At 44.4% G+C, this 22274-nt stretch overlaps 1 protein-coding gene across 1 annotated transcript in view; it reads right to left on the bottom strand.

Annotated features, from left to right (window-relative positions):
* sypl2a (synaptophysin-like 2a) overlaps window positions 1-22274 on the bottom strand; it is a 36610-nt gene that overhangs the window by 12448 nt on the left and 1888 nt on the right. The window contains exons 3-4 of the mRNA XM_006805333.2: window positions 12106-12221; window positions 192-387 (exon numbers count right to left, since the gene is read on the bottom strand). Coding sequence (XP_006805396.1) covers window positions 192-387; window positions 12106-12221 — 312 coding nt within the window. The remainder of the gene's footprint in view (window positions 1-191; window positions 388-12105; window positions 12222-22274) is intronic.

Here is a 22274-nt window from a genome sequence, read left to right as displayed (position 1 = left end):
CATTTGCAGATTAGAGGATGTGACCGTTTTTCCTTAAGCAGCATAAAGGAGCTTCCTCTGATGCTTACACCCATCAGCCACCACATTACACCCCCTCCCAGATGAAGCCAGTAACACTGGTCGTCTTGCTACCATCAGTGCTCTGCTGCAAACTTTCCACAGACTCACTGCTCTACAACATGTGTACTCACTATGACGGGACCACGGCTGGTCTGCAGGTAGACGCTCCGGTAGCCCAGGTAGACTACGAGTGTGGCGGTGCAGTAAAGGAAGGCAAACACACCAACACACACAAAGAACTGCGCTGAAGAGGAGAAGTCGCCCTGCAGATAGGTCTCAGTGCACGAGCCGTTACACAGTAGTGGACAATATGGTTTCATTGCCAACCTGAGGAAATCAGAGAGAAAGAAGGCACGTTCACCCGCTGCTCCCAACACATCTGGTTTTATTATTTGACTTCAGAGAACACAGCTCCTCACCTGAGTTACTCTTCTATCCAAGGAATGCAAGAGGAAAGAAAGTAATCATCAAAACACACTCAGAGTAAGCCTTCAGCTCCATTACAGTTTACAGCGACTGGACACTGACGACTTTCTTACAAGGACTTTGTCATCTGTCCAACATCTGGAAGTGTTCTTGTTCTTTTTAAACGAGGAAACAAATGGAAACTCCTGATGTGATATGCTACATTGTGCCAATGGTCCTCCACTGTGTCTGCTTGGGATGAACAGGCTAAGAAATGAAAGCTCTTTATTGAAATGAATAATTAAACAGCACAGAGAATGCAGCATGTTTAGGTGGCAGCTAGCGAGCTAACTTCCTGCTAACGTCCTGCTAACGTCCTGCTAACGTCCTGCTAACGTCCTGCTAACGTCCTGCTAACGTCCTGCTAACTTCCTGCTAACTTCTAACTCTGTTAAATGTAATAAATCCTGTTTTCATGGATGGATGTTAAACTTCACAGTTACACCTGGTAAAGCAGCAACACTGATGATTTTATTACAGATGGAATAATTTAGACAGTTTGTAACTCTCAGTGATGCTGCAGTGATCGTTTGACTTTAGGACCCGAAGATGACAGAGTTTAGGACCCGAAGATGACAGAGTTTAGGACCCAGATTCCTCCGCGAGGCTCCTGACTACAGCAGCTGTAATGCTCCAACAATCCATCAGGCGCTGCGGCTTCGTAGCTGAGCAAAGTCTCACTTAAACATTTAGTGACAGATGTCTGAGCGCCGTGTACATAAAATCAGTTCGAGGTCAGCACAACCAGGATTCATACATAAGGTGCGCTGTCTATCTTTGAGAAACTTAAAGGATTTTAAGTGCGGAAAATATGATATACAGCGCTCCCTCGTTTATTGCAGGACTTACGTTCTAAAAATAACTGGTGATAGGTGAAATCCACGAAGTAGCCAACTTTATTTTTTACAATTATAGATGTTTAAAGGCTGTAAAACCTGTCACTACACACTTTATACTCTTTTCTCAGACAGGCAGGAACATCTTCACACTCTTCTCTCGTTTAAACTCTCACAGGTCAAACCTTCGTAGAAGTCCAGTGTTATAGAAAGAAACCAAAGACACCTGCTGGAGCCTTCGACGGTGCAAAATGTTTCGTCAACACTGTTGTTTGTTGAGGAGGAAACGTACAAACATACAGTGCAGCACCTCAGAGTCACACTGCTAGGATCAAAGATTTACATTTGACAAGCTGAACGCATCCTGTACAGGAGACACGGCACGCGATTGATTGACAATGGTGTACAGCCAATCAGGACGCAGAACACAATAAGCTGTAAAAACCCCAAAAAACAGCATGCAGGAGAAAAAAGACGAAACAGCGAAAGGTGAACCAGGTTATAGCGAGGGAGCGCTGTACAGAAGACAAGAACATATGGTGATATATGTCGTTACGGCACATGCTTCAAGTTAGACCATGGTACGGGCTGTAGGCCACATCGCCCAGCCCTGCTATAAACCTGTAAAAATACAGTTACACGCTGAAATCGTATGTGCCCTTTCCCAAAGCAGCCCACAGTGCCTCACTGGAGTCTTTGTTGGCCCGACTCTGACCTCCAGGCCTCATGGTTCACATCCCTGCTTATGATCCTCTGAAAACCCCCACTGAGTTAAAAACACAGGAAAACACAGCCTGGGAGGTAACAGAGGCGGAGTCACTGCCAGACCCTCCAACTCAACGGTGCTGCACCCACTCTGACAGGCTCCAGCTGATGTAAATGACAGAGTGGTCCACCCTACCTGCGGGGACAAAACGGCCCCCAGGCTCTGTTCAAGGTGTCCGTCTGCAGAAGCAGGGCTTCCCCACAGAGGGCCTTCCTCGCCTGCACGCTGCCTGGCACTGCTCCGTCCACTAGACCAGATTGGAGCCACCCTTTTGGTCAGGTCTGCAAAGTTCAGCACAAACTGGTGGTAGTAACCAGCTAGCCCGAAAGAACCGCGGCACCTTGGGATGCAGGCAGGATTTGACTCTGCTGTTTCATCCATCTGCAGGTGCACCTGCGTGGCCACGTGGCACTGCACCGTGACTGGGGCTCTGTACAGCTTGGTTCACATGTGTTCGACTTTTTCAGAGCGGAGAAGGACGCTTTCCCCTTAGAGTCTGCAGACACGGCAATCTGCCAGCAGCCATGGATAAACCCAGTGTGCAGAAAAACAGTGCAGTGCCCAGCCTGGGGCACAGGACACCCTGCAGCAGTCAACACTTCCTTCACTACAAGGACGATGTAGTGAAGGAAGGTGATGTGCGACTCGTCTGTTACTTCCATCTTCAGCATTTCAGCCATTTCTTTCTTTTGTGTAACTGACAGGGTCATGAACGCACCGTCACAGGGTGCGAAACAAAAGGCTCCACGAGGCCACGCAGAGGGGAGAACACAGCTGTGTGAGACGGTCAATGGAGGGAGGGGGGCCCCGACTCATCACAGCCTCTCTCCATCCTTTAAGGAGGTTGGTGTGATACACCTGTGTGGCTCCTCCCCTGTCTGACTGTACCCCTCCACAGGTCGGACAGGTCATGAACCACTGAGCTAACCACAGCCTGTACTCTATGCATTTTGCCCTTGTTCTTTGTAGCAGCACTATGGGATATCTGTCATGACCTCCACCCAGGCTGCAGTGGTGAAGTGCCTCGGAGCACCTCCATCATCATCGTGGCTGCATCAGCACCTCCCCTGGCTGACAGGGTCACAGCAGTGATCTGTGGCAGTGGACCCACCAGTGGCATGTGCAGAAAGCCCCATGACAAATAGAGTCACAAACAATATTGCCATGGAAACGCTAGCAATTGTCCACCGGTGCAAGGCCTAAGCCGTCCACTCCCGCCCGGTGGACATCTAGCTGGGTAAGCTGAGCATTGAAGGACAGCAGCAGGCTCAGCGCCCACTCGGTGGGCACTAGTGATGGGTTGGTCGTGAACAAAATGGCTCTTAGAGCCGGATCTTTGACGTGAACGACGCGAGCTGGCTCCTTATCGCGAGCCGTTTTTTTTCTCTCTCTCTCACTTTTCCCGCTTCACTCAGCACACGAGCCTTGTGCTTTACGGCAGAGGGGGGAGGGGCTGTAGTTACACTCAGTAGCACAGGAACAGAGCAGGAGGGAGAGAGAGAGAGAGCCAGGGACAACAACCTCACATTAGAAAGGTATAGTAATCATCCACAACTATTTTCAGTTGCAGATGATAAAGGATTCAGAAAGTTTATTCATGCAGGTCCATATGACAGAGAATATGCATCTTCTTTTTGTTTTCATATTTTAATTTATATTTAATTGTGTTGTGGTTTGCAGTGTTTTGTGTTGTTTCACTTTAAATTTGTAAAAGGAAAAAGCTGAAAATTTAAATAGTTAAAAGTTGAAATGTGAATAGTTGGTTTTTGTATTATATGATTTATTTATTTATTACATTTTATGTGGAGTGAATAAATAAAAGTATATTTACAGTGGCCCCTACAGACAAAACACGTACAAAATACAACAGAAATGCTCCAGGATGCTAGGGGGCAGTGTTGAGCTTTTGTTACCTAGTGGCTACACAAGCCAGCAAGTACCAACGATCGGTAGTAACAGGTAAATTAACTTTTTTAAATTTATTTATTTTTTTTTTATTATTTGACTATATATGAGTGCTTGTGTATAAATACACAAACAATACACACATGCTTTCAATTGTGTAATTTAAGTGATCTAGTAGCTCTGCTTTGGAAGTTCAGTTCATGCTAGAAATGTGTTTTGGAGTTTGTACGCGTTTTGTCTCTAGGGGCCACCGCATATATTTATATATAAACATATATAAATAAAACCACTTTTTTACATTAGTAATTCCTTTTGTCCATAATTTTATATTATTGTTAATAATAAATTAATTAAAGCAACAAAACAACCTGAAGAGCCGGGTCGGAGCCGAAAGAGCCAGTTCTCTAAAAAGAGCCAGAAATCCTATCACTGAGCGCCCGGGGTACAGGCTGCAAGGCCAGATACAGATGGGTGAACCAAGTGTTGCATCCTTCACAGAGCTGCTGCATGAAGCATAGATGAAGGAGCAGCCCAGGAGGTAACAACCCAGGGAGTCAACCATGTGCCTGATTACAAATTCAGCAGGTGATCAAATAATTATTTGGCCCATGACGCCTCCAACATCTGTTCTTGCTGTCACAGCGTTTCCATTTGTTCCCATTTCATCCTGATCACACTGGTACAGAACTACAGTCCTGATGTTACACGTCTGTGTCTAACTACTAGAATAAAGCAGCACACACTCTTCTGGCTTCTACATCCTGACTGCAACATGCACTTTATTATTATGTAACTGTATGATTGAGAGAAGTGTTACGAATGCGTACGATGACCTACAAACATAAAGATATAAACACGATTCATGAATCCAACATGTTTCCTCTTTTAAACATCTTTCTGTGCATACAAGCATGTAAAGCTACACAGAGCCTCCCTGCATGTGCACCAACCCCCTGATATGCACAGACCACATGCACGTCTCGTCTCTGTTATAAAACATAGATTTAACAATTAAAAGCATTACACAGTAGAGTGTGAAACTTCATATATGGTTTAAATAAACTGCTGCTACAAAAACTGATCAACTACTGTGAAGATCAGTCATTAACCTCCTCAGACCCAAACTCTTCCACTGCTTCTCTTTGCTATTTGTGCTCATTGGGAGCTGATGGATGTAAGAACACAGGATTACCTGATTTTTGTTTCTGAGAAAAATTCTGTATTGTGGTCTAGACAACCCAAAATATGATGTCCACATATGTGGACACAGGTCCTAGGTAGGGATGGGTATCGAAACCCGGTTCTTGTTGAGAACCGATTCCCACTGCTTCAATTCCTTGGAATTGTTTGCCATTTTTGCAAACGATTCCCTTATCGATTCCAGTCGCCCCGAATGACGTCACCACGTTGCGGAGCGTCATTTACCTGGCAGGAAACACGGCGGCTCAAACGCTCAAAAGTTTGGTTATACTTTACGAGAACGGATGACAACAGGACAACTTGCAATACTTGCAAAGTAGATATTTCATTTAAGGGAGGAAACACTACGAATATGCAAAAGCATTTGCTCACAAAACACACGATGACCTTAAATGAATGTCGTGTTTTTAATTCCGGACTCGTGAATCTCAACCCAGCAGCAGCGGTAACGTTTGCACGTCCTCTCCCGTTAATGCAGGTAAATAATCAACTAACAGTGCAGATTATGTTAGTGCGATCTGCCTTATTACAAACCTGCCATTACTGTGCGTTTAGGTGACCATGATGAGACAGACAGAGTCTGGCTCAGATGCTGGCAGTTCTCGCTGCAGTCTACCGTTAGCGTCTCCTTTCAGGCAGGATAGACGAATGTCACCAGGCAGTGACTCAGTTTGTGGTCAAAGGCTTGCAGCCGTTTGCCACAGCAGATGATTTTCAGTAAGTGAATGTGTTTAATTGTAGGCAGGGACATTACTGGATATTCTTGTGTAATTGCTACAGAATAATTTATGTTATTACGGAGCCCCGCAGGGGACATGGGAGAAAAAAAAATTAAGACGGACTTTTGCGAGATCTCGCAAAAGTTTTGTGGGATCTCACAAAACTAACTCGTGATCTCGCAAAAGATGAATTCCAACAATGGTGCCAGCTACTTAGTTGTAATATTACTCTTTCTGGGTCACAAAATAAACTTTTAAGATATTTTGAGGCATGAATGTAGTTGTGTAAACGTCAGATACCTGCTCAGTTTACAATTCAATTCAATTCAATTTTATTTATATAGCGCCAAATCACAACAAATGTCGCCTCAAGGCGCTTCATAGATACAGAGAAAAGCCCAACAATCATATGACCCCCTATGAGCAGCACTTTGGCGACAGTGGGAAGGAAAAACTCCCTTTTAACAGGAAGAAACCTCCGGCAGAACCAGGCTCAGGGAGGGGCGGCCATCTGCTGCGACCGGTTGGGGTGAGAGAAGGAAGACAGGATAAAAGACATGCTGTGGAAGAGAGACAGAGGTTAATAACAGATATGATTCAATGCAGAGAGGTCTATTAACACATAGTGAGTGAGAAAGGTGACTGGAAAGGAAAAACTCAATGCATCATGGGAATCCCCCGGCAGCCTACATCTATTGCAGCATAACTAAGGGAGGATTCAGGGTCACCTGGTCCAGCCCTAACTATATGCTTTAGCAAAAAGGAAAGTTTGAAGCCTAATCTTAAAAGTAGAGATAGTGTCTGTCTCCTGAATCCAAACTGGAAGCTGGTTCCACAGAAGAGGGGCCTGAAAACTGAAGGCTCTCCCTCCCATTCTACTTTTAAATACTCTAGGAACAACAAGTAGGCCTGCAGAGCGAGAGCGAAGTGCTCTAATAGGGTAATATGGTACTACAAGGTCATTAAGATAAGATGGGGCCTGATTATTTAAGACCTTGTATGTGAGGAGCAGGATTTTGAATTCAATTCTGGATTTAACAGGAAGCCAATGAAGGGAAGCCAAAACAGGAGAAATATGCTCTCTCTTTCTAGTCCCTGTCAGGACTCTTGCTGCAGCATTTTGGATTAGCTGAAGACTTTTCAGTGAGTTTTTTGGACATCCTGATAATAATGAATTGCAGTAGTCCAGCCTGGAAGTAATAAATGCATGAACTAGTTTTTCAGCGTCACTCTGAGACAGGATATTTCTAATTTTAGAGATGTTGCGCAAATGGAAGAACGCAGTCTTACATATTTGTTTAATATGTGCGTTGAAGGACATATCCTGGTCAAAAATGACTCCAAGGTTCCTCACAGTGTTACTGGAGGCCAAGGTAATGCCATCCAGAGTAAGAATCTGGTTAGATACCATATTTCTAAGCTTTTCAGCGCCGAGTACAATGACCTCAGTTTTATCTGAGTTAAGAAGCAGAAAGTTAGTGGCCATCCAAGTCTTTATGTCTTTAAGACATTCCTGCAGTTTAACTAATTGGTGTGTGTTATCTGGCTTTATGGACAGATAGAGCTGGGTGTCATCTGCATAGCAGTGAAAATGTATGCTATGTCTTCTAATGATGCTGCCTAGGGGAAGCATGTATAATGTAAACAGAATTGGTCCTAGCACTGAACCCTGTGGAACTCCATAATTAACCTCAGTGTGTGAAGAGGACTCTCCATTTACATGCACAAATTGGAGTCTATTAGATAGATATGATACAAACCACTGCAGTGCAATACCTGTAATACCTACAGCATGTTCTAATCGCTCTAACAGGATATTATGGTCAACAGTATCGAATGCTGCACTAAGGTCAAGAAGGACAAGCACAGAGATGAGTCCACTGTCAGAGGCCATAAGAAGATCATTTGTAACCTTCACTAAAGCTGTTTCTGTGCTGTGATGAACTCTGAAACCTGACTGAAACTCTTCAAATAAACCATTCCTCTGCAGATGATCTGTTAGCTGTTTGACAACTACTCTTTCAAGGATTTTTGATATGAAAGGAAGGTTGGAGATTGGCCTATAATTAGCTAAGACTGCTGGGTCTAGAGATGGCTTTTTGAGTAAAGGTTTAACTGCAGCCACCTTGAAGGCCTGTGGTACATAGCCGATTATTAGAGATAGGTTGATCATATATAAGATCGAAGAATTAATCAATGGCAGAACTTCTTTGAGCAGTTTTGTAGGAATGGGGTCTAAAAGACACGTTGATGGTTTGGAGGAAGTAATTATTGAAGTTAACTCAGAAAGATCGATTGGAGAAAAAGAGTCTAACTTAACATCAATGGAACTACAAGTAGCTGTAGATAATATTACATCTGTGGGATGATTATTGGTAATTTTTTCTCTAATGATAAAAATTTTATTTGTGAAGAAGTTCATGAAGTCATCACTAGTTAACGTTAAAGGGATGGTTGGCTCAAAAGAGCTCTGGCTTTTTGTCAGCCTGGCTACAGTGCTGAAGAGAAACCTGGGGTTGTTCTTATTTTCTTCAATCAGTGATGAGTAGTAAGCTGTTCTGGCTTTGCGGAGGGCTTTCTTATAAAGCAACAAACTATTTCTCCAGGCTAAATGATGATCCTCTAAATTTGTGACACGCCATTTCCTCTCCAGATTACGAGTCATCTGCTTTAGGGTACGTGTTTGAGAATTATACCACGGGGTCAGGTACTTCTGATTAGAGACCTTAGTTTTCACTGGAGCTACAGTATCCAGAGTCGTACGTAGTGAGGAGGTGAAATTATTAACAAGATAATCGACCTCTGTTGGGGTAGCGTTCAGATAGCTGCTCTGCTCTGTGTTGGTACAGGGCATTGACGATGATAACAGTGGCTGGATTATATTCTTAAACTTAGTTACAGCGCTTTCAGAAAGACATCTACTTTGATAAAGTCCACGCTCCACTGCTGCATAATCAATTATTGTAAATGTAAATGTTATCAAGAAATGATCAGACAGGAGAGGGTTTTCAGGAAACACTGTTAAATGTTCAGTTTCTATGCCATATGTTAAAACAAGATCTAGAGTGTGATTAAAGTGGTGGGTGGGTTCTTTTACATTTTGAGAGAAACCAATTGAGTCTAATAACAGATTAAATGCCATGTTGAGGCTGTCATTTTTAGCATCAACATGGATGTTAAAATCACCCACAATAATTATTTTATCTGAGCTCAGAACTAAATTAGATATAAAGTCTGAGAAATCAGACAGAAACTCTGTGTAAGGCCCAGGTGGACGATAGATGATAACAAGTAAGACTGGTTTCTGAGTTTCACAGCTGGGGTGGACAATGTTAAGCATCAGGCTTTCAAATGAATTAAAAGTCTGTCTTGGTCTTTCATTAATTAATAGACTGGTGTGAAAAATTGCTGCCACACCGCCCCCTCGACCTGTGCTTCGAGATTTCTGGTAGTTAGAATGACTCGGGGGTGTTGATTCATTTAAACTAACATAATCATCCTGCTGCAACCAGGTTTCTGTAAGGCAGAGTAAATCAATTTGTTGATCAATTATTAAGTCATGTACTAACAGAGACTTGGAGGAGAGAGACCTAATATTTAATAATCCACATTTCACTGTTTTACTCTTTGGTTCAGATGTGGATACTGTATTGTTCTTTCTTTGTAAATGTTTAAGTTGTTTGTTGCTGGTTTTTAGTTTGTTTTTTGTCTTTTTGGAAGCTGACACAGTCTCTATGGAGATGGGTTTTTGGGGGGGTAGCAGGAGGAGAGAAGCTGCAGAGAGGCGTGTAAGACTGCAACTCTGCTTCCTGGTCCCAACTCTGGATAGTCATGTTTTGAGGGGTTTAATAAATTTGTCCATATTTCTAGAAATGAGAGCTGCTCCATCCAAAGTGGGATGGATGCCATCTCTCCTAACAAGACCAGGTTTCCTCCAGAAGGTTTGCCAATTATCTATGAAGCCCACATCATTTCTGGGACACCACTCAGACAGCCAGCAATTTAAGGAGAACATGCGGCTAAACATGTCACTCCTGGTCTGATTGGGGAGGGGACCAGAGAAAACTACAGAGTCCGACATTGTTTTGGCAAAGTTGCACACCGATTCAATATTGATTTTAGTGACCTCCGATTGGCGTAACCGGGTGTCATTACTGCCGACGTGAATTATGATTTTACTGAATTTACGTTTACCCTTAGCCAGCAGTTTTAAATTTCCTTCAATGTCGCCTGCTCTGGCCCCTGGAAGACAATTGACTATGGTTGCCGGTGTCTCTAGCTTCACATGTCTGAGAACAGAATCACCAATTACCAGAGTTTGACCCCCAGCGGGTGTGTCGCCGAGTGGGGAAAAACGGTTAGACACATAAACGGGTTGGTGGTGTACCTGGGGCTTCTGTTTAGGACTACGCTTCCTCCTCACCGTTACCCAGCCGCCTTCTTTCCCCAGCTGCTTGGGATCTGCCGGGGAACAGCTAGCGGGGCCTACGCTATCTTCGGCTGCACCAGCTACAGGGGCCTGGCTAGCTAAGGGTGATAGCAGGGTGCAAAGCCGAGTCTCCAGATCAGTAATCCTGGCCTCCAGAGCTGCAAATATGCTACATTTGTTACAGATATCATTACTGCTAAAGGAGGCCGAGGAGTAACTAAACATCTGACACAATGAGCAAGAAAGTGCAGAAGGGACAGGTGAAGTAGCCATGGTGCTAACGGGTCGGCTACGAGCTAAGCTAGCGAAACAGTACAGAGACAGTGAGTGAATACTTTGGCTATAAATTAGGTAGTGAGTACACAGAAAGTGTGCTTCGGATGAAGCACGTGAAGATTATACTGTGAAAAAAGAATGTATTTAAAAGTTGTTAATTAAACTGCTAAGCAAATAAGCTACTCAGAAACACCACTGTGTTTGAGCAGGAACAGGAAGCGATACTATACCACAGAGCGAGCGAACACCAAGTGACAGCGCCACCGACAGGAACTGCTCATCCAAGACATCACATATTTGCAAAAGTGCTCCGACGTTTTCGGGGTTCTGACACCCACCATCTCGAAGCTAACGGGAGGTCGAGACCTACTACAGCCGGGAGGAACACCGCTTTCCCGGCACATCGTGCCTCGACCTCCCGGTCGGCTTCGAGCTGGTGGCCTCCGAAGAATGCGGCTAAAACTGTCTGTCCGTCTTTTTTTTCTCCCATGTCCCCTGCGGGGCCTCATATGTTATACTTTGTTATTGCTACAGAAGAATATTTATTTTATTATTTTACATTTACAATTTTTTCCTGGGGACCCTGTGACACCCCATTGAAGAGCTGTAGGCTGTGGATCTCTTAAGATCTCACTGTTGGGTTTGTAAGGCCATGTTACTCCTAAATTTCTATCTTGTTCAAAGAGAAGATATAAAACAAAGTTCTAAGCTAATCGACCTCAGTGTTCTCCTTTTAAAAAGAATCGAATCGTTAAACAGAATCGAAAATGGAATCGTGAAAATCTTATCAATGCCCATCCCTAGTCCTAGGAGGTTAAGGTCATTAAGGTCATTGGTAGAAAGTCCCAGGGCTTAAATGTGGGCCTCTCCACCAGTCGCTCTTAGAACTGAAGAAGCTTCTGAGATGAGAGCTGACACGTCTTGAAGAAACTTAAAGAAGTCCACATGTTAGCCTGCTACTACCACAGAGTGGCTAACATCAGTGTTATTCCACATCACCTGGATTAGTGTTCAAAATATGCAGAGATGAGCATATACTGACTCCAGCAGGTTATATTTCTGGTTTTAAATAAAACAACACTGAGAGGAGACTGTTCTACAGTTGGTGGACATTTCTGGATCTTTGTGAAGCTGCTACCACGAACCCCCAATGTGATCTGTGCGTATCAGCACACGTGTGTTTAGTAAGTGAGCAGCAGGGTGGTTGGAGTAGTGTTAGACATTAGTGTGGACACTAAGGTTAGAAAATGATCCAGTTCATCAAGCTGAACTGTAATGACCATTTATTCAGCTTTGCATGGACACATTAGTAAACAGTTGTGTCTGTCCTCACATCTGTGAAGCAGAGCTTATGCTTGGGCATCATATCGTACCATTCATCACACTAATGAGGCAAAGGTGTGGACCTATCAGGATCAGAAACTAGACTGGGAGAGTGCTCGTCAGTACCTGAACGGGTAGGCAAAGAACGCCTCCACAGGTCGGTCACTGTCTGGACAGCTGACTGTGAGGTGGGTCGTCCCAGTGTACCCTCCGATGGTGGCAAAGGCAAAGATTGAAAAGACCTGTTGAAGGCAGAAAAACGGGCATAAAGATGTATCAGGCGAAGCAGCACACACAGGCATTCACCTGAAAACAGGAAATCTGGTTCAATGAGGATACACGGGAGCAGACGTCAACCAAAGTCAAGTTTATTCATAAAACGTATTTTCACAGCACTCATGTGTTGTTCAGGACCAGCTGTGGACACAGTTTAACACCCACTGAGTTAAACCATCTCCTCCTTCTCCTTCCTGGCTAAAGTATGGGACATTATTACTTTATTGTATATTTGCTAAACAATATTTCTATAGTAACAATTTCCTGTTGATGTGCTGGAGGAATGTTGAGGAGGAAGTAGCAGCACTGCACTATGAAAACATCATTAAACTGTGTTACTGTCCAACAGCATTATATGGATCAATATCAGCACCATGATGTTTTACTCACTGCACTCACTTCCTATTAGTCTGCTGTAAATACATCCTGTTCTCTGACAGTTTGGAGCTCCACAAACAAAAGATGCACTTCTGAAATAAAACCCGGAGCAGCGTATGACCTGACTGTGATGGTAAAGATTTACAGCAGGTGGTGTATTAGCTAGGGATGGAAATCGAATGTAGCGATCCATTATCACTCATCGATTCTCATTGGCTCCGCGGTGGTTTGTGGCTCTGCTGCAGAGGAGGGGTCAAGTAGCGGGTTCAGGGGCAGGGAAGGATTGTGGAGCCCTGACTTACAGCATCAACAGATTTTCACAGACAACATGGACTACAGGCTGGGCACCAACACTCGTTTCTACAACTGATTCAGTTCTGATTCACAGGGTCCCGACTCTGTACACACACTGCAGCAGCAGCTCTGTCACATCGTGGCATCGAGAATACGGGACACTTACACTTGTTTTAATTCTAACCTGACTAGTTGGCAGAATGTAACAGAAAACACAAGATATTACTCAAATATATCATTCTTCCTACTAATGTTACAGAGGTCTGGGCCTTTTTGTTCATGAACCTTACAAGCTAAACTTTATCAACATTGTTCAAATTCTTACATGAAGCACTACATGTTTAGTTTCATACTAGGGCTGGGCCATATCATACCGTTCACGGTAACACCGGTACAACGTTAGGCAACGATGAGAAAATGAAACATGGCGATAGAATATGGGTAAAACGCGCATGTGCAGTGCCTTTGTTTTTATACGCACATGCCGAAAAAGCATGGCAGTGATGGAGAATGAGAAGGAAGAAAGCAGATTGTTGAGTGAAACATGAACCAGAATTAGTTTGTAAAAATGCTGCAACTTCAGTGATGTGGAACTGGTTTGGTGTTTGTCCATCAGATACACAAAGCACAGTTTTTGTAGAACATGCAAGCGGCCGTCGTTATTGCCGTGTTTGTCGGACTAAGGTGCTCGTAAATCTGGGAGTAACCTGCGTCCAAAACTCCATCCTCTTCAGGTCCCAAAGTCAAACGAACACTGCAGCATCACTGAGAGTTAAAAACGGTCTAAATTCTTCCATCTTTAATAAAATGATCAGTGTTGCTGCTTTACCAGGTGTAACTGTGAAGTTTAACATCCAGGCATCCATGAAAACAGAATTTATTACATTTAACGGAGTTAGAAGTTAGCAGGAAGTTAGCAGGAAGTTAGCAGGAAGTTAGCAGGAAGTTAGCAGGAAGTTAGCAGGAAGTTAGCAGGAAGTTAGCTCGCTAGTTACCTAAACATGATATAGCATGTTCTGACTGAGAGATTAATGAAAAAATTCAAACGTCCTGCTCTGCTACCACTTCCAACATAAATGAAGACAGAAAACTAAACAGCAGTGACGTTTGTAGGGTTACTGAAGTTGGGCTAGCTGCTATATAATGATGTGCTACGTGATCGCTAGCGACACAGCTATGTTAGCATAACATAAACAGTGAAGCTGCAGGATTTAAGCTAACACTTTTCCACTGGATAAAAGTTAACGTGAGGGTTCCTGATGGTTAGAGACAAATGCAATCGCATAGCAGGATGCTGTAAACGGGCCAAACTTCAGTCAGGAGAACAACTGAGATTATTCATCCACAATACGAGGTTAGTGATTAATATACTGCAACAACATGGGAACAGAGCAGCTGTGATAGAATTCAGCATTAATGAATCAATGTTACGGAAGTGGAGGAAGCAAGAAGAATGAGTTGAATAGTTTGATTTATCTGACTGTTTTGTTTCGCGTAATGTGTCTTATAATCCTGTGCACCTTATGGTCCGAAGAATACGTATTTGACGTTTTTATTTGGCACACTGCAGTTTACTGTTGCAAAGCTCCTCTTTTTAACTTCAGTGGATATTATACATGGTTAAGCTCAGGATATGTCAGCACATTTCTACTGGAGATGCCTTTTGGTTAAACTTTCAGCAAAGAATTTGCATTTGCACTGTTAAATGTTTATATAGGTTTAATGCACATAAAACAGCTGCTTGTTTAAGTGAAATACATGGATGGGTTTCTTGTGCTAGTAAAGTTGTGGAGTTGTATTTTGTCTCGCATCAATTATATCAGTTATATTGTTATTGCAAATTTTCAAATATATATCGTGATCAATATTTTGGGCCATGTCGCCCTGCTCTATTTCATACCCAACATCAAGATATGTTCAAATGAAATAATAGTGATCCCACAGACAGGTTCACTGACTCGTGCTACATCACCTATTAAACTGTAACACCTCATGATAGAAACACTCCTTCCAGTACATCCTTCCTCCCATGACACGATTTTCTTTATCTGAGATCCACTGCTGCAACACAGGAGCAGAGCCTTGAAATGAACGGCTCAGGATAGACACCGAGTTAAACTCCACAACCACAGACGCAGGAATTTAGCAGCCATGAGGCTGGCTGAGGATTTTCAGGAATGAGTTTCATCTTTCGGGTGTATCAGGTTCTCCACTACATTTCTCAGCTCATCTCAGACCCCTGTCCACACTTCACTCTAAACAAAATCCTACACTCGTATGCAGCATATCGAGGAGATCTATGTCAAAGGTCACCTAAAATCAGAGCCTGCAGGTCACGCTAGCAAAAACAGCCCGAACACTGGCTCTCTGACAAACTCACATTCATGTTTACAAGGTGTGGCATAAACACTGTCTGACATTCAGTGGTGTCACTAACATCTTCCATGCAGAGGGATGCAGCTCCGAGGCCACAACGCCATGAAACAGCAGCCCGCTGTGTAGATGTTCCAGGACTCTTACTCCACCAACCACCACACACTAAAACACTCATATTCAGTTAGAGAAAGTTTACTGTTACAGCACCATGTGACCTGCTCTACAGACACACTTCCCATTTTGGTGCCAGCTGCTGTCTTGAGTGTAGAACAAGGCTCAAAGGTAAATTACTGCAACAAACAAAAGCAGATGAAAACCCTCAAAGCTAAGTCGGACACCGTGGCGTGAAGGCGCAGTTCTGCTTTCTTTGCCACCTATTGGTCACCCTGAACCTGCACCCCTCCATCCCTGTCACCTGTCCAGACTGACTCCTGTGGCCGTCAACTTCTTCTGAAGGACAATTTCAGCAGGTGGTAAACAAACCTTTGGACTATCAGAACCAGCTCAGTTAGTGGATGTTAGACTGATTCATGTCCTCCTACAGGCTTTTTATGCTTTTGGTCACCGCGGGGACACTCACTCTACTCTCTCACCCACACTGCCAAACAGTAGTTGAATGTAGGGCTGGGCCATATATTGAGTGTTTAAATATATCAATATATTTTATACGAGACATGAGATGTGACAGTATCCTTTATATCGATATATGTTACATTATAATTATACTTGTGGAGCTGCGAGTTTGCCTCTCTCGTCTCTACGCTGCGTTACTCCGCCTCACTGAACCTCCCCCCTCCTTCAGCTGCAGGACGGACACGGCAGCTGTCACAGAGGAGCTGCTCGGTAAAAAGAAAACATTTGGACATTTTAGTGCTGCAGCGTGACGTTAACGCCATAACTGCATTAACGGGGCAAATCTCTGTTAACGAGTTACCACGGATTGCCCCGTGCGTGGGGCTGCACGGCGTCAACGCGCTAACGAGCTAACCGCGCTAACGCGTTGACGCCTAAAATCCTTTCAGTTTCTCATAAATCGACAGTGCGCCTTATGTATGACTTCTGGTTGTGCTCACTGACCGCGAACTGATTTTCTGCGGTACACGGCGCTCAGAAACCTTTCAAACACTGCTTCAGTACGACTTTGCTGAGCTATGGAGCCGCACCGCTTCATGGATTGTTGGAGCGTTACGGCTGCTGAGGAGCCTCGCGGAGTGATACGTACGCTGCTTCAGCGTAATGTTACCGTACTGAGCGTGTAAACGGCTCCTGCTCAGCGGTGGTTACAGAGGATCACGCAGCAGAAGCTGGGAACAGAGCAGCTGCTTGTTCTTCTGCTCAGCTCTGTTAGTTTACATGTTGACTGCACAGCTGTGAGCTCTTTGTTATGCACAAAAACAGCATTGTTTTCTTTCATTTATCATTATTATTTAATAAATGCTGATGCTGAGTAATGTTTTCTTGTACATCTACGCTGCATGTTAATAAAAGTGCCTGTGTGGCGTCTGGGACACAGCTTTGACTAAGAACTCTGTTTGTTCTTCCTTTATGGCTTTAAAACATATCGAGATATATATCGTATATCACCATCCAGCTAAAGATGAATGAATTTTGGGTCATATCGCCCAGTCCTAGTTGAATGTAAGATAAAGTAGAGAACGAGGTCAGTGGGCCGTGCCATTATCTTTACTGGCTAACTGACACATTGCTAGCCGGGCTGACCCTCGGCCAAACCCCTGCAGCCCAAAACCTCGGAGCTCAACCAGACGACCGAACCCACTGCTTTGAAACGTCCTCGGTGAAGGAGGAGTCTCTGTGACGGCCTCGCAACTAACAGTGGACTCACCGGCTCCACTATAAAGGGCCCAGAGCCTGCAGTGATGAGCCGGCTGTTGCAGTGTGGCGAACACGCTAAGGGGCGGGCTTATCAGTCGTGTAATCTAATTGGTACAGGGTTATTTGATGCCCCATGCTGGCACATTTTGGCGCTAAACGTTATGCAGCCATTCTTCACCGCTGTTGAGAAACGCCATCGATGTGTTCGTCTAGGTTCATCTTTTGTTAACACGATTAGAACGACACTGCGGATACAAGGGCCTCTGCATTAGCAGCAGGGTGAGGAGTTGAGTCATTTGGGGGGGGGGCTAAGGCTGACAGCAGCGTCCCATGTTACATGGACATGAATCTGTTACTCTAGCTGGATCTTATTGTTAACACTACTGGACGTCTAAGACCCACGCCTTTGTTGGAAAGGTGGATGTATTCTGTGATAGGTGGAGTTCAGTCATTCAGGAGAGCTTCAGAGTAGGGCTGGGCAATATGAGGAATCTAATATCACCATATTTCTTTGACTGTATCACAGTACACGATATATATCACGATACGTTCGAATAACCTTCAAAAACCAGTGTTTATTCAACCATGTAGTGTCTAAAGTTGCACCGTTCACGTCTTCTAGGTTGTGTCAGCTGACGAGCTGCAGCGTGCTGGGCCGACTGCAGTCTTGTAAGGCGAGTCCGACTAACTCTGGCATATTAGGAGTTACAATAGTCCAGCTGTAGTAAAAGCATAGATCGCCCGTTCACATTAGATACAAGCCTCAGTTTGAAAAACAACTGAGCTAGTCTGCTTTTCAAAGGTGAGATTATTGCCAAATACAACCCTCACATTTTTGGCATGCGACTCAATAAAAGGCTCAAAGCTGTGCAGGTTCAAATAAGAGGTGCTGGGATTACCACGTGGTACAAACACTTTGGTTTTGTTCTCATTAAAGTTAAGAAAGTTAGAGGCCATCCAGGTTTCACTGAGACAACGAGGTAAGGGCTCGAGTGGGGCAGGACAGCTTCTCTTCAGTTGGAGGTAGATCTGAGTGTCCTCGGCGTGTGAATGGAAACAAGTGTTATATTTGCTGAAATTAGACCCAGAGGCAGCATATAGGTAGAGAATAACATTGGCCCCAGTATACATCCCTGAAGAACGCCACAACTCAGGGGAGCTGAGGTCTCCAAAGTTCACAGAGAAAGTCCTGTCAAACGGGCACGAACCACTCCAATGGGGAAGCCTTGATGCTGCAGGCGTGAGACCAAGATGCTGTGGTCAACAGTATCAAAGGCCTTTGATCACTAAGTGCAGTGTCAGTGCTGTGAAGAGCCTGAAGACCAGACTGAAACCTCTCAAGAACATCGTGTCCATTTACAAAAGAGCAGCTGAACAAACACAATCTTAAGGCTAAGGCTGACAGCAGCGTCCCATGTTACATGGAAGCAAAGACTGGAAGTGTCCGTGGCATGTACGAGAACACTTTCCAGACTGAAAGTATATTTGAGATATTTTATAAAAAGCTTTGTTCACAACACAAATACAGATGGTCAGTCTGAGCCACGGGCCTGAGCCTGGTTTTCAGCAGTGAAAGTCTGAAGCACAGGGCAAAGCTCCGAGCGCACACAGGATTTACAGCCTCACACACATGCTCATAAACATGAACACACACCTCCTCATGCAGGAGATAAAACAGTGTCAGTGTTGTTTGCTGTCAGAAAGACTCCAAGGACAGAGGAACAGTGATTTACATTTAACCAGGAGGATGCACCACCAAGTTCTTCCACTGCAAATGAAGAGTGTCTCTGCACGTGAACGTCTCCCCACACACCACAGAACACGTTAAACACCCGTCTTGGCTCGGGTGGAGTAAAGCCTACGGCCGACAGGTCGGACACCCACATCGGTGCCACTGAAGTTCGCTCGCTCATGAACACTAATCTTCTTCACTAACGGGGAGCTGGATCTGGTGCTGGTGAGGGAAACCTGGCAGAGAGCCGGGGAGTCCAGCTGTTTTACTTTTACCTTCTGACTGTGAAGATCTGCTGAGGATGACTGCGCGTGGTGGTGGAGTGGCCTGCAACCATCCCCCCCGACACCCGTGCAGCTGTATACAGACCTCTGTAATATCCCAAGGACTTCATCCAAGACTTTTTTAACTTCTTAGCTGGTACCTTTGATCAATCATGTTTGTCCCTCCAGTCTGCTGGCCACAGATCAGTCTGACTGTCTGTGTCGGGGCCTGAACGGGCTCATACGGCGGATCTTGTGCTGTCTCCACGGTTACCGGTCCTAAACATGAAAACATGTGACACTGTTTTTTCTGATCACTGTCCTGTTGTGTTTGATATATTTTTATCTCACACCTCATGGTTGTAGTGTGTTTAACCCATCTGCAACACAACAACTTTCTATTGCTTTTAAACACGTTTCTCCCCTCGGCTTTGGTACATCTCATTTTTATAATAATGCAAAACTGTCCTTGATGAGTTGCTGCTTTACAAACTAGTCGTTTCTTTTGGGTCGAAAATTGGTCGACGCATCGGGCAGTGGACGACCCGAGGGCTTTTCTCCACTGCCGTCATGAAGGGTTGCCGATCATCTTCGCCCTGATTCAGTCCATAATGAGATTCACTTGCTGTTTCCGTAGCAGTTTTTACAGGGTGGGGTTGCTAGCCCCACGCCCAACCCTCCTCCTTTCTCATCCAGGCTTGGGACCGGCAATGGCGCTTTACAAACTATGAGTGTGAAACCACAATCGGACCCGTGGATAAACGACACCGCTCGTTCAGCCAGACGAGCGAGCAGGCTGAACGCAAGCGGAAAGACGGCGTTTCCCATCCTGAGCGACCGTCTGTGAAAGCAGAAAATGTTTTTCTGGTGTTGTTGAGCTCCAACAATCCTCTGGGTCTTTTTTCAATGACTGACTCTGCTCTGAATATTCCCAGCTTAACAGTTCAGTTTGTTATCAGTAAGATAAAACAGCTGCCCTCACACGGCTGGTTTTGATCAGTCTGAGCCGTGTGCCTTGATCAGCTGGAGGAACTATGTGATGGCATGAAGACGTCATCTTGTCCAAATGATGTTGTTCCAACAAATCTTTTAAAAAAGATATCCTCGATTCCTCGGTCCTCTTCAGCCTATCTCAGAGCTTCCCTTCCTCTCAAAGATTTGGGAAAGATTGTGTTTGTTCAGCTGCTCTTTTGTAAATGGACACGATGTTCTTGAGAGGTTTCAGTCTGGTCTTCAGGCTCTTCACAGCACTGACACTGCACTTAGTGATCAAAGGCCTTTGATACTGTTGACCACAGCATCTTGGTCTCACGCCTGCAGCATCAAGGCTTCCCCATTGGAGTGGTTCGTGCCCGTTTGACAGGACTTTCTCTGTGAACTTTGGAGACCTCAGCTCCCCTGAGTTGTGGCGTTCTTCAGGGATGTATACTGGGGCCAATGTTATTCTCTACCTATATGCTGCCTCTGGGTCTAATTTCAGCAAATATAACACTTGTTTCCATTCACACGCCGAGGACACTCAGATCTACCTCCAACTGAAGAGAAGCTGTCCTGCCCCACTCGAGCCCTTACCTCGTTGTCTCAGTGAAACCTGGATGGCCTCTAACTTTCTTAACTTTAATGAGAACAAAACCAAAGTGTTTGTACCACGTGGTAATCCCAGCACCTCTTATTTGAACCTGCACAGCTTTGAGCCTTTTATTGAGTCGCATGCCAAAAATGTGAGGGTTGTATTTGGCAATAATCTCACCTTTGAAAAGCAGACTAGCTCAGTTGTTTTTCAAACTGAGGCTTGTATCTAATGTGAACGGGCGATCTATGCTTTTACTACAGCTGGACTATTGTAACTCCTAATATGCCAGAGTTAGTCGGACTCGCCTTACAAGACTGCAGTCGGCCCAGCACGCTGCAGCTCGTCAGCTGACACAACCTAGAAGACGTGAACGGTGCAACTTTAGACACTACATGGTTGAATAAACACTGGTTTTTGAAGGTTATTCGAACGTATCGCGATATATATCGTGTACTGTGATACAGTCAAAGAAATATGGTGATATTAGATTCCTCATATTGCCCAGCCCTACTCTGAAGCTCTCCTGAATGACTGAACTCCACCTATCACAGAATACATCCACCTTTCCAACAAAGGCGTGGGTCTTAGACGTCCAGTAGTGTTAACAATAAGATCCAGCTAGAGTAACAGATTCATGTCGATCTATTCAGTGAATCGAAGCAGCCCTCTTTATAACAGGGCTGCACATAAGTGGTCCGCAGGTGCACATGCGCTGTCAGAATAAAAGACGTGCACCAGATAAGAAGTTGCAACGCGTGTTTGCGTACATAAGATTTTCAGGAGGAGGACAGACGTTTGTTTAGAACTCTTAAAGATGTCAAAGAAGCTCCTTTAAGCAATTACTGTGATGTTCCTCCACCTCCAAAGAAATGTCAGGAGTCCGAACCACAAAAGAAGCACGTATTCTCGGACAAGTGGTTGCAGGAGGTGAGCTGGCTTCAAACAAATGCTGAACGCACAGAGACTTGGTGCAGAATGAGCCGTGAAAATCCCACTCTAGGACAAAAACACTGCCGTTTACATAGGAACTAAAAACAGCGCATGCACACGTGCGGACCACTTATGTGCAGCCCTGTTTATAACCACTCTGCTGCGGGGGGGTCAGCAGGGTTAGGTTTGGATGGACTCTGTAACTGTGCTGTGGTTCTAAACAAAGAGTTTGAAAAGCCAAAAAAATCGTGTCTTTTTAAGACGATGACCCACAGATGATGTAATTATTGTCCGATTCTACATATCAGGTGTAGCTAGGGCTGTTCGGTGTAACGATATATATCGGATGATGATATAAATTTTTTTTTCATTTTACGCTCTCGTTTGTTTCGTGGTGTCGCAAAATAAACTGTTTACAGCTGTTTTCATGTCCTGATGGTCACTGTAGTTATTATTAATTTATTAAAGTTCTCTCTTTCTCTTATATTTAATATATCCACACTGCGGACGACAAGCGCCTGTTTTTATGCGTTGTCGTTAGCAACAACGATGGTAACACCATTGCGTGTCCGCTTGTTTATGTGCTACATAAACCTTTCACAATAAAGCTCAAGATCCTGTTGAGACTTTTCAAAAGAAA

Source organism: Neolamprologus brichardi, chromosome 13, assembly GCF_056152115.1.
Source record: "Neolamprologus brichardi isolate AB-2024 chromosome 13, ASM5615211v1, whole genome shotgun sequence".
NCBI lineage: Eukaryota > Metazoa > Chordata > Actinopteri > Cichliformes > Cichlidae > Neolamprologus > Neolamprologus brichardi.
Note: the sequence above shows the minus strand (reverse complement) of the source record. Positions and strands in the feature narration are given on the sequence as shown.